This window comes from Corylus avellana, chromosome ca2 (assembly GCF_901000735.1).
Source record: "Corylus avellana chromosome ca2, CavTom2PMs-1.0".
Lineage (NCBI taxonomy): Eukaryota > Viridiplantae > Streptophyta > Magnoliopsida > Fagales > Betulaceae > Corylus > Corylus avellana.
Window position 1 is genome coordinate 29,837,415 of NC_081542.1, and position 14,127 is coordinate 29,851,541.

General features: G+C 34.6%; 1 protein-coding gene across 4 annotated transcripts; it reads left to right on the forward strand.

Moving 5' to 3' along the window:
• Nucleotides 1-1,358: 1,358 nt before the first annotated feature.
• Nucleotides 1,359-14,127, forward strand: LOC132168528 (probable 3-hydroxyisobutyrate dehydrogenase, mitochondrial; the record flags this gene model as incomplete). 4 transcript variants are annotated; one of them, XM_059579517.1, is given in 10 exon segments in its annotated part: nt 1,359-1,545; nt 2,235-2,323; nt 2,625-2,739; nt 4,632-4,782; nt 8,997-9,079; nt 10,207-10,302; nt 11,799-11,941; nt 12,589-12,673; nt 13,736-13,815; nt 14,113-14,127. In XM_059579517.1, coding segments are annotated over 10 exon segments (971 nt in total), but the record flags the coding sequence as incomplete, so codon positions are not given.

Here is a 14,127-nt window from a genome sequence, read left to right on the forward strand (position 1 = left end):
TTTTATATATATATATATTTTTTTTAAGGAGGGGGTCACGGGATTTGTTTCATTTCTTTAGCGTCTTAATCAATCTCAACAGAAAAAGTATTTGGTTTATTGCCCAAACTATTTATCTAAAATATTGATTATATAGATTTTAACTTTTACATGTTGAAATTCTTCCGGATGTGTTCAATTTTTTTGTTTTAATATTTTAGGGTAAAGTCCACTTCACACCCCTTCAAACTACCATACCAATGATAATTTACCCCATAAACTATTAATTGTGACAATTTACCCCACAAACTAACAAAACAATGACAATATACCTACAATTTTAACAAAATGACAAAATTACCCTTACTAAAATAAAAACTAAAATACTAAAATATAATTTTTTTTTTCAAAATTTTAAGGGTATTTTTGTCTTATAAAAATTTTATAAGGGTAATTTTGTCATTTTGCTAGCATTAGGGGGTTGCATTGTCATTGTTTTAGTAATTTGAGAGGTAAATTGTCGTAATTGATAGTTTGTGAAATAGATTGTCATTGGGGTAATAGTTTGAAGGGTGGTAAGTACACTTTATCCAATATTTTACTATAAACAATTTTTTTTTTTTTTTTAAGCTTTTGTACAAATTCCCACTTTTGTTCTGTTTCAATTTCCTTTTATTTCTCTAATAAAAATGCTTTTCATGCTGATGAATTTCATAAATTTTTTTTGTAGGGAAATGTTTTAAAATTTCATTATATTATGATAGAAACGTAAAATAATGTTTAGAAACTATTTTTCATATTTTTTAATATTTTGATGGACCTAAAATAATAATTAATTAAAAATATTTTTTATTGTATCAAAATTTTATGGGGTAACTTTATTAAAGACTTCTCAATTTTCACTCGATTTGACAAACACTCTAAACTTCAAAATCTCACAATTTAGTCTCCTGAACTTTCAATTGCTATCAATTTGAACTCCTTCGTCAAATTTAGCCATTAGAAATACCAAAAAAGGCCAAAATATTCATGATTTTCGTTTTTTTTTTTTTAAATAAAAAATGTTTTGAAATTAAGGGTAAAGCTGAAATTTTATAAAAAAATCAGGAGTATAAATGTCATTTAATGTTTAAAATCTGATATTGGGGTTCAAATTAATTATAATTAAAAGTTCAGAAACTAAATTAAGAGATTTTAAAATTAAAAAAATATGTCAAATCAAATAAAAATTAGGAGATCTCCAGTGAAGTTGCCCCAAATTTTATTGGATAAGGCACCTTTTGCATGTCATTTTTCAAGAATATTTTCAGCAAAACAAAAACAAAAGAGTTGGCAAGAAAAAGACAGAAAACAATTAAATATTAATTTTCTCGTTTATCATCTTCTCTGAACGTACTACTGGATTAGCCAAACAATAGTAATTAAAGCTTATTCGTAGTGAACGCGATAACAATGGCGATTTGCAGAGCAAGAGCATTGTTTTCTTTCTCCAAGTGCAACTCTGCTCTCGTATCTCGTCCCTTTCATTCCTCCCCCATACGCAGTTTTTCCTCATCCCAGTTTGAGGTGGGTTTTTCTTCTTCTTCTTTGCTTTAACAGCTTTAGTATAACCTTTTCGTGAAACCATTGGTTTCAGGTCCTTTGGGCTTCTGGATACGAATAATCAATCTTTTTTATGCTGAATCTCGATTGAGATTGTGGGAAAATTGATGGGCTGGTTTTGTTTTGATGGAATTTCTTCTGGGTACATGTATGAGGAAATGATGAGCTAGTTTCTATCGTGTGAACGACACAACTTCAGTGTGTAAAGGAGGAAGATCGTTGCTTCACGTGCTTTTGTAGTTCAAACTTTTTTAAGAATATATGTTTTTAAGGTGCACAATCAGGCTCTTTTATTTAATTACTCTGCGAAACTGTTGATGGATTTGGTCTGCCAATTCTGTGAAATTCAAAAATCTTGCCTTTAGTTTGCAATTCTTTGAGGGGTATGGAGACTTCGAAAATACTGAGATATTATGTTATATGATGCTACTATATAGTTGATGCGGAATTGAGGCCTGGAATTTCGTGTTCGAGGCAGCTTAAACGAGTTACTCTCTGTTAGACAATGAAATCTGTGATTTCATTGTTTTTCTTTGATTTGAAATTTTGAATAGATTTAATGCTTTATCTTGTGGCCTTCTGGGGAATTCAAGCTCTAAAAGATTTATAATCAAGCTTACTTCAACTTTTCTCAAACCATTGATGTCTTACAGAGTGTTGGGTTCATAGGGCTGGGAAATATGGGCTTCAGAATGGTGAATAATCTAATAAAGGCTGGATACAAAGTTGCTGTTCATGACATGTAATGTATTGGAACCTTTTCTTTTCCTGAAGTTAGTATTTTGATTTCTTCATATTCTTTGAATTTCAAGTCTTTTTTTTTTTTTTTGGAAATAAGAAATGCTCAAGTCACTGCAGACTTCGAATCATGCTATGCATCTGTGGAGAACAATGAACATGTAACTCATGGCAATGAAGCCCTATCAACTGTGCCATTAATTATATTGGGGTTTTATGTTCATGAAAAATTGACCATGTATATATATATATATATATATATATATATATATTGTGAACTAATGCAAAAAAATTTCTTGTTTCAGAAACTGTAGTGTCTTGAAGAAGTTCTCTGACATGGGAGTTGTGACGAAAGAAACACCTTTTGAAGTTGCAGAAGCAAGTGATGTTGTAATTACAATGTTGCCTTCTTCATCCCATGTGAGTTCTATACTTCTATAATTCCATCTGCTCTTTCTCACACAGAAAATCTATTCCATTGTTTGCACAGTTTAGTACTATGGTTTTCCATGATGTAGTAACTCATCAAAGTTAAAGCTTCATCTTCTCCAATATGTTTACCATCACTTTTATTGGATGTTAATGTGAACTTCTCATCAATTAATTTAAGGAACATATATTTAGCGGATTACTTCCATACAGTCTAATCAGGTTTCCTTTCCATTTAGAGGTGATTAATTATCCATAAATCTTTATTTAATGTGAAGTAGTCATTACCAATATTTGATTTGACTTTTATCTAACTTGAACTTCACATACTCTAGCTTAGTTTGGCTCATCCTCAATTCTCGAGATTCTAAATGTATGTCCAATGTTCTAATTTAGAATTGTCTTTACTCTTTATTCATCAACTGAACCTGTATTTATGGCCGATGATAGGCACTTGGGAACTCTTTTTATATATGCCCTTGTAATTATATCCTTATAAATTACAAATGGTAAGGTCCCTTGGGATCTTTAGTGAAAGCCATTGTAATTTTAAATCTGCCAATATATCTAGTTGAAGGCCCCATCTCATCAAAACCTATTAAAGTATATCTTCACTGTTGAGACCCCACCCCTAGCACATACTTTGCCTACACTGCTTTTCTTTTTTTGCTTCTTCATTTCTTCCAATTGTCTTATAAAATCTTTTCATCCGTAATGTGAGTGCTAACAAACAAATGAGTTAAAATATCTTTGAAATTTGATGAATTAATGTCAATTTCTTTCTATAATATCATAAGCTCCGGTTCCAGAGAAGTGAAACCATATTTGTACTAAAGATTGTAAAGATATGCAAAAATTCAGATTTTATATTAGCATAATTCGTCACTATTTGAAATTAGTAATTGCTAATCTACAACTAAACTACGAACATAATACTTATCCCTGTATTCAGTGGACAAAATAAAGCTTCGTTTCTTCTTATTCTTCTCAGGTTTTGTACGAGGTCCGTCTATGTGCATTAATGATTGTTGAATATGTAATCGGAATAAGAAAAATGCATTGAATTAAAGATCTATCTATCTTGATTATCATAGTAATCACTATCTGCCTTCCTTTTGCATTTTATTTGCTTGTTTTTGAGGATATGATCATTTTTCTTGGTTTTCTGCACTACATACCTGATTATCTGGTAAAAATTAGCCTTACAGGCATTGCTATATGTACGGTTCGCTTGTATGTAAGTGATGCCTGTTAGGCTATTTTGATAAAAAAAAGAAGTTTTTCTTATTAAAAAAAAGAAAAAGGAAGAGAATCTAGAAGATATCATTGATCTATCAACTTTGCTAAACTGTTTTTAATGCCAACCCCAAGGGGTAGCTGCGTCAGATAGGGATCATGTCTCATGAAGCGGAGGTTACTAATTTGAATCTCCCCTTCCTTCATCCTCTTGGGGCCAAAAAATTACTTATAAAAAAAAGAAAAAAAAAAATTAACTTGTTTGAAGTCATTTATGAATTAGATAAGTCTATAGGTTCATAAATCAATCACTAAAACATACAAATGAAAATTTGTATATTCTCTGGAGAGTCCATATTGCAAATCAAATAATTGAAATAACCACTCGTTTAAATTATTGACAGTATAAGACATCTTCATTAGTGCTGTTCTGTTTTCTAATCGAGCACGAACTCAAATTTTGATAGGTTGAGTTTAAGTTGAGGAATAGTAGAGTATAGACTATAGACTTGAATTTGTTTTGTAAATGTTTATACAATGCTTCTCACTTCAGACATTTTTGTTGTCATTAACTATGTGTAGATGTCAGAAGGATTTTTTTCCCTGGCATTGATGCCAGAATCATCACGCTGATAAAATTTATGTAGGTAGTTGATGTTTTCACTGGACCAAATGGTTTGCTTCATGGTGGAAATCTCCTAAGACCCTGGTTATTAATAGATTCGTCTACTATTGATCCACAAACGTCGAGAAAGCTTTCTGCTACTGTATCTAAATGTATTTTAAAGGAAAAGAAAGGTAAAAATAGTTAATTAAAATACTAAGCAGACTGTTTTAACTCCACTTGCTAGCTAGTCATAGTCATACTTACTCTGCTATCATATATGTTAATTTATCATTTTGAATATCATAATTTAGCCACTTTTGAAGTTCTTGTCTTGTTTGTGTGTGCTGATGCTGATTATAAAGTAGTGTCCACAAAATAGGGATGTGGAGCACTCCTCAGGACTTCTTTGTACTCTCTCTCTCTCTGATGCAGAGGTGTCACGCAGTCCAACAAATTGATAATCACGAAACCAAACAAACCAGTTGGAGTAAAACAAGCATATCTTTTGATTCCAATATCAGATGAAGGCCAACTTGGTGGCATTGTAAAGCTGATTCAAAGGGCTACAATTTTTTATTTTGCAAAAACTTTCCAATTTTGTGAAATAAAAAATTGTATCCCTTTGAATCAAATTTCCGCCACCACCAAGCTTGTCTTCATTTGATATTGGAATCAAAAGATATGGTTATTTTACTCCGACTGGCTTGGTTGGTTTCATGATTATCAATTTGCTGGACTGCATGAAGCCACATGTAAACCAAACTGCATCATCCTCCCCTGGTTGGAGAGAATTCGCCCACAAATTTGCTTTTTCACCTAATGAATTACCATGGAAATGAACCATATGCTTGACGGTATCCTTGGGGATATTCTGAATCTGAATAACTAGACCTGCTGCCTTTCTGACTTCCTTCTCCGGATTGTTTCTAATTAGTTTTGACTCCTTATATCCCATCTTCAGTTCATCAGCAATTTTACATAATGTCACATCCAAGCCTTTGTAACCTTAAGCTGTAGTTATGTTTCTGGAATCTTTACTGTCTTCTGTCCCTGAAAATTCTCTCCAATGGGAGTTTGATGACATGCAGAATCATTTACAATGTTGTAGATATTATTTTTCCCATCATGTATCGCTGCCTTATCAAACTGCTAGTGTCTACCCAACAGAAGGTGACAAGCGTTCATGTTGACGTCAACCACACACTATATCCTTATACTTGGACCCAAAGGAAAAGGACACCGAGCAACACTTGTTGAAAACTATTCCCTTTCCTTTCCTATTTCCAGCCAACATGTAGGGACTAGGGTGTTTCTCTGTTTCCAACCCCAATTTCTTGACAACCTCCTCAAAAATAATGTTCTAACATCTCCCTAAATCAATTACAAGCTGACATATCTTACCCCCACTAGTACAGGTGGACTGAAAGATAATGTTGCCAGTCATCCCCCTCAGACTTACAGGGTGTGAAGAATGCCCTCTTCATAACTAACAAAGGACCCTCATCTCCCTAGACAGACTGATCCTCTCTCTTTCTCCTCATCATATGTAGGCCCTTGTGCAGTATCAACCAAATTATTATCCACAGATTATTCCTTATCTACAAACAACCCTTTATCATAACAGTCTCACGTCCTACAATAAGTCATCCTATGACCCACTTCACCACATTTGAAACACCCTGTAGGGGCACTAGTCGAAGCGGCCCTATTAGGTTGCGCATTTGCTTGCCCTCTATTCTCTCTATTATGTGTAGGTGGTGGAACAACATTGCAAATGGGGTGTGGAGTTTGCGTGGCTACTACCTTTCCCCTACTACACCCATTGACCTCTTAGATAGTCTTCTTCAAATGAAGGGCCATTTGATGGGATTCAGATACATTAACATTATCAAAGAAATTCAAGGAATCTTGAAACTTTTGCCTCATACATCCGATGTACCTTGAAACCAATTGATTGTCTGATTCTGCAAGATCAACATGCACCACCAGCCTAAAGAACTCTGCAATGTATTCACAAAATGCGTTCCCTGCCTGAAATTGTGAAGTTAATGATATATCTTCCTCACATAATTTTGGGGTAAGAACGTCACTCTCATGTGCTTCAACAATTTCTCCCAACTATTGATCTTTGACAGTTTGACTTTCCCTAGTGGACTCAACTTTGCTTCGCCTACCGCATCCACGCATCGACTCTCCCTTTGTACTTGGTAGCCACCAAAGGAACTTTCCTATCGTTAGGGACCTCCTTGGAATCCAAGACATCCTCCATAGTCGCGACCCAATTTAGGAATTCTTCGAGCTTTGAACCCATCCTCCCCATTTTCTAGCGTTGTTAGACACCAAGTGACAGCTCCCTCCTCGCTCTATGCTCCGTAAATGGATTAATGAGCTTTTTCTTCGACACTATCCTCATCATCCTCTTCTGTAGAACACATATTTGGTTGACAATGATGCTCGTTAGCAATGGCAGTAGCAGCAAATTGAGCAGCCAATGCTTCAATCGTGTCACCAAACTGATCAAATCGCTACTCCATTCATTGCAAACATTGCTCTAGTTGCTCATCATGTGTTGCCTCATCGCGTTTATACACACCGCCAATGGTTGCATGTCTTCCCCCATGTGCTCCTCTGCGTGCCATGGTAGGAAAGTAGTTAGGCTTTGATACCAATTGATACAACGCAGCTGGGCTCTGATACCAATTGATGTAGCGCAACTGGGATTTGATTCCAACTGATACAACATGGCATAGTGAGAAGCAGAAGTTGCATGCACTAAACTTCATAAATCTTCTATAAATCCTAGAAAATTCTAAGAATTATAGGGAATAGTAGAAAAATCTCGCAAGAGTGTTTCTTATTAATAAAATTGAAGAATAACATTAACTCGGGGCCCAAGCCATCCTTATTGTGCTTAAATAGAAGTTAGGGACACAACTTTGAAAAGAAATTTACAAAACTAGCCTTTATTGAAATATTCGCAAACTCGCTCCAGCAAAGGTCGAGCTAGAGTCGAGCAAAGCCTCTGTCCCACTATTAGTCACTTTGCTCGAGGGAGTTTGCAATTATTTCAGTAAGGGCTAGTTTTGTAGTTTTCTTTTTAGGGCTGCGTCCCTAACTTTTTAAACACCATAAGGATGGTCTGGCTGCCCAGTTGATGTTATTTTTTAGTGTATCAATAACAGTCACTCTTGAGAGATTTTTCGCCATTTCCTAAAATTATTAGAATTTTCTAGGATTTGTAGAAGAGTTGTGAAGTCAAGTGTGTGCAGATTCTGCTTCTCACTACGTCTCTCTCCTTGGTTCAAGATCCATACACATGAATGGAGAAGGAATCATCAAATCAATCACAATGGACGAGTTACATAAGTAAACAGTTAAGAAACACACTTAGAAAACACCAACGTTGTAAACTTAAATACAATCCTTAGAAAGGGCCAAGGTCTTAGAATGTGACACTTTAATGCTAAGTTGAAAAGAAAGATTGCAGAGACTGACTAACTTGCTTTTGTAGTAAGTTTATACGATTTAAGCTAGATTATGAAATTGATGAAATATTCAAAATTGTTGTGGTGCAACAGTGCCACTCTGCTCACTTGGATGGCTCTTAGAACATGCATTATGGGGTGCGATTTCAAGTGCCATAAAAGGATTTGGCTTCCCTCACTGTAGATTGGTTTTCATATGAGATAATCAAAGGCCTGATTTAACAAATGGTATCAAAGTTAAGAGTCATGGGTTTGAGTCGTGGGAGCTTCATGTTGAGGGAGGGATTATTGAAGTACAATTGTGTCGCTCTGCTTATGTGGATGGCTATTGGAACGTGCTTGGTGGGGTGCAATTTTGAATGCCATAAAAGATTTTGGCTTCTCTCATTAGATATCAATTGGTTTTCAGATGAGATGGTCAAAGGTCCCGATCAAACAAAACTGAATATTGAGGGTACTAAGTTTTGTCTATTAAGAAGGTAAGAAATATAAACCAAGAATCAATTTACTATGGAAGTTAAGGAAATGCTGAGTGTAACTAAATAGCGCTGCATCTGAATAATCAATTGTTCGTGTATTGGTTCCTTCTCCATAATGTACCATAAATCTAACATTACCTTGAAAGTATGGATCACCTAGTAGGTTATCATATGTTATAGGATCAGACTCATCTTAAAAATTAGGAATTATCTTCTAACTGCATTTCTTGAACTTTCTTTGAGTCTTAAACTTACCTTTATATTGATATGAACCAGGGATTTGTCGGCCCCTTTACAGTTTGAAATTGGTTTATATTATTTTTATTTTAGTGGCGAGAGTGGAATTTTGATACATTATGTCACTGATTTTCTCTTTAGATATGTTGACTGACTTTTTATTTTTTCCTATATTTACGAACTGACAGGTTGTATTATTTGTAGATAACTGGATGAACCCTGTAATGTTGGATGCTCCTGTTTCTGGAGGTGTTCTTGCTGCAGAAGCTGGGACACTTACTTTCATGGTATAATTTCACTTCTGACCTTCAAAGTCAAGATATTAAATTCCTTCTGATTTAATTATGGTCTTAGAATGGAAAGAATGACACATTGCTTAGTGGAAACACTTTGGACTTGTTCCCTTAGTGATGTACATCATTTTTGTTTAATCTGCATAACCTGAACTCAGTATATGGCTGGGGAGTGGGGAATGACATTTTTTTATAATAGCCATTGCAGGGTTTGATTTGTTAAATGTTTTTGTAAAGCATTTGATGAATGGATGCTGATCAGAATATGGTACTGATTTTAGGCTATATGGAAGTAAATGAGCTGAACTTCTCTGATACAGTTATTTACCTCATCCATTGTTTCTTTTTGGTGCTGTGAAAGTAGTCATGTGGGGTCTTAACTTGGATGGGTTTAGTAAGATAGAAAAGTAAGAACCTGGGCATAGGATTATATCTTTTTCCGCCATAAAAGTAACATATTACATTTCATACTGCACTAATTACAATCGAGAACTGTTATGGCTTCCTGTTTTTCTCACCTTCTTTGGTGACTTCTTATCACATATATTTGTGGCTGGAAATGAATGGCATTGGTTTAAGTCCATATCATTCACCTAAACTGTACTCTACTTGTTTAAATTGGACTAAAAATCTTGAAATTCACCTATCTGAGAAATGCCAATCCTGGATCAATCTGGCAACCTACTATTTACTTAAATTCAAGAGTAATGTGTCAATAAATGCTAACCAAGTTGGCAGGTCCAGCATTCTAACCAGAAGCCAACTTCTTTAGGCCTCAAACATTAAGAATTGCACAATTCAAACACTTATACGTTAGTAAATTTGCAAGCCCAGCAAACTTTGCCAGTATGGATTTCAACTATACTATATCTAATTATAGCCTCTCTCAAAGATATTAATTGGTTATGCCGTTGCTTTAACATTTTTCAGAGTTTCTTTTTCTTTTTAGAAATATATTCAGTTATCATAGGGGGCAATTTTTCATGTAAACAAGGGGATTGTATACAGCTAAGACAAGTCTCTGGTGCTAGAGGTCGAGGAGGCTGTGTTAGGTTAATGGCACCAAAGTTTTGTGCTCTGATAATAATCAACTTATGAACCAAGGCTAACATTTTTTCCAGGTTGGTGGATCTGAGGAAGCCTACCAGGCTGCAAACCCCTTATTCCTTTCAATGGGCAAAAACACAATATACTGTGGGAAAACAGGAAATGGGTCGGTAAGTTCTCATACATGAGGTTACTACATTCTGGTGTTATTTTTTGTAATTTTTTCATACAGAGTATTTAAATGTTATTTAATGATTGAAGAAATAATTTCATATTCTCAGTATACACGCTTACATTATTTCCTTTCCAAGGCAGATCTTACTTTGCTTATTGACTTGGACTAACAAAGAAGTGTGCATATGACCACGTATCTAATAAAATGCAATGAGTTCTCATAAATCATGTGATTTATTTAATAAAATACAAGTTAATTGTTGGTTTGTTTGCATGCTTTGTATTCTCATCTTTCTAGGCAGAACTGAAAGTTCAAATCTAGCTATTCTGAAATTTAAATGAGTGAGTCATGAATCATAGAAATTTGTAGTGCATACCAGACAATGGGTTAGGTGTTATATAGCATCTTTTAGTATTGTTAAAGTAATGATTAAGTTATTAAATTTATCTCTTCCTATGAGCTTAAGCTTTTGGAATAAATGGTAATTTAACATGGTATCAAAGCCAAAAGGTCATGAGATCGAACCTTGACTCCGTCAAATCACCCCCCATCTAAATTAAATATTCCACGTGTTGGGCCTCACCTATTAAAAGGGAGTTTGTGCCCACACGTAAGGGGGAGTGTTAAAGTAATGATTAAGTGATTAAATTTATCTTTCTATCATACTAAGCTTTTGGGATAACTGGTAGTTTAACAAGTATTTATAACCATTTATGAAGAAAGCCTTATTGCTTTGCCATTAGAATATATGATCAGGATAATCTCTGTATATCCAATGGATAGCTAACAGAATCACTTAGAAAGCTTAAAAAATCAATTAGATTGATAGGTTGGTTTGTTGAATTAGTAATTTTCTGATTCATGTGGCGACATAAGCTGCAATCACCTGAATTTACTTGGTTTTCTATCCAGAGATTCTGTGGCATAATTTAGCATAGTTTGCCTCTTGGATTTCATCACCAATACAACACTGGTTGTATTGTGTTTTGGAAAGGTTATAAGCTACTGCTTATTTATAATCTAGCATGCCCATGCCAACATGTTTATTTGGATAAGAAGGTATAAGTCATGCCCTTGGAAATGGGCATAACCCATCAACTCAAATGGGTCTGAACCTGGTCTCAACTGAAATTTGATTTTTTTTTTTTTTTTTTTTTTAAAAATCACCTTGATCGTGCTTATTAGGTCTTTAACTTGCTTTTGTGGTAGTTTGCCAGTCATGAATGACATGATGCAAATGTTGTACTCCTAGAAAGATGGAAACTGTTAAGAAAACATCAAAATTATCTGTTTAACGACACTCTTCTCAGGTTTCCTTCCGTTATCCTTAATCATTATGAGGATACACTTCCCTGTTGCCTGTGTGATAGTCACAGCAACTGAAGGAAAATATAATTGTTCTCAGCTTGTTCTTGAACTTGGTGCTTAATGCTTAGCCTATCAGAATTTGTTGCTAGTATTTTAAATTTTTGAGCATGGTTTGTTGTTTAGGCAGCAAAGATCTGCAATAATTTGGCAATGGCTGTAAGTATGCTTGGTGTCTCTGAAGCCCTTGCTCTTGGTCAGTCTCTGGGAATTGCTGCCAACACTCTGACAAGAGTTTTCAACTCTTCAAGTGCTCGCTGTTGGAGTAGGTATTTAATACTTCTCTACTATTGATCTGTTAGTGAGATTTGATGCTCTTCTTTGAGCAAGACTACAATGGAAGCACCAATGCCTTATACCAGTTCTGAAATTTGAGCTAAAAGACTATCTTAACCTGACCAAATGTTTGTAGCTGTAGAATGAAATAGAACTGAGATGGTAGCTCTTCCTTGAATTACAAACTAGGTTGCGCTGGAAAGTGCTTAAAATATCCCAAAAAATAAAAAATAAGAAAAGGTTCCTTGCAGACCCATATGTGGCCTGGATTCACCTCCTTTTTTCTTTTCTCCTCATCTCTTTTAAGGACATAGAAACAAACTCTCATTGAAAAAGTAATTTGGGTAAAGGCATCTGCCCATCTGTAGTAGAAACTGTTACTAACCCTCATTAAGAAGTGGGCCACCAATGCATATCAAGCACGCATTATTGCATTAACTGAAACAAATCAGAAACACAGCTTTGCTAAAGCATGAGATACCAACAGATTATAGTTGTCTTGAGAGATATAGGAGGTAAGTAAAATTGAATTTCTCTGCTGATGGGTTATATTATCAGGTTCTGGCTAAAATTTAAGTAAATTTTGCATTTCATCTAGGTTAATTAATATGTATGTATGCTAAGGACATTCAAATGACAGTGATAGCTACAATCCAGTTCCTGGAGTGATGGAAGAAGCACCCTCTTCGAGGAATTATGATGGTGGGTTTGCATCTAAGCTTATGGTAAGTGATCTGGGACTGTTGCTTTTGAAATTATGTTTTTGTTAATATTAAAGTACAAAACATGGTCATGTGCAATAAGAATAAGACCAAAAGAGACTTCATAAGAGACCATTTAAGCTGCAGATTATAATGCTCCTAGAAAGGCATATTTCGAATAGAGAGGAGTGGAAGTTCCCAAATAGTTCAGTGGGCCACCACTTGGATGGGATGTGAAGACCTTTTTTGTGTTCAGCGCAAAGATTTAGCTCTTTGTTTGCAGTGAACATAACTATTCTGGTGTTATGGCTTGCTAAAATCTAAGATTAGTCAAACAGTCTTGTTGATGCATCTTTGATTACATTGACATTTTAGGTATATCATCCTTGATCATAAAGTAACACTACTACGTCCTTATTATCAAATCTATAGAAATGGACACCCGTAAAAGTTTGTATAGTAAGTAAGTGCTTCTGTATTTGATCTCTCATTGGAAAATGTCAATAAATCTAACATTTTTTTAGTGCATCTTATGTTTTAGTAGAAGGCTATATTTCTCGCCAAGAAAAAAGGAGGGAAAACTCACTTACACCCTCGAAGTTTAAGCGGTTTTGTAATGTTGGTATTCCATATTTCAACTCCTTTTAATTTCACCTCTATTTTGTTAAAATGCCCCTTTTTTTTTTTTTTTTTTTTTTTTTTAAAAAAAAAAGTGAAAATTCACCAAATGAGTCCAAGGCATTTATTATTATTATTGTTTTTAAAAAAACAAATTGGGGGGTATTTTGACAAAAAATGGTGAAATTAAAAGAGGCTGAAACATAGGATACTGACATTGCAAATTTTTAAAGTTCGAGGTTATGATTGCAAAATTGTTTATACTTAGGGACTATAAGTGAAGTTTCTCAAAAAACAATGAAAATTATGCACTCAATTGGAAGATATGATTATTGGTTTTTCATGCCTTCAAATATTATTGAAACATGCCTAGCAAATGATCTTGAATTTCTCTTCCAATAATCGTTGGACCCGTGTACTAACCATGAGTTATTGAGCATTGAGTTTATATTTTTCTGTATGACGCAGGCTAAAGACCTAAATCTTGCTGCATCATCAGCCGAAGACATTGGTCAAAACTGCCCGTTGACATCCCAAGCCCTAGAGATGTAAGCCGTTTTGCCTTTTTATACCAACTTCTAGGCCTTAAGATTGTAGTGTCAGGTGTGATTCAGTTTCTTTTTTCTTTGTAACAATAGTTTGGGTAAATTATACATTTTCGTCCTAAACCATGGGGTTATAGAGTCCCACATTGAAAATATGTAAGAAGTTTAGGTCAAAAAACTGATTTGTCGAAAAGGTATAGAGTCCCATATTTTCAATGTGGTACTCTATCAACCATAGCTTAATTTCCACCAAAAATCAACCATAGGTCAAAAAACTTATGAACCATTTCTTTGCTGCAGATATACAAAGCTTTG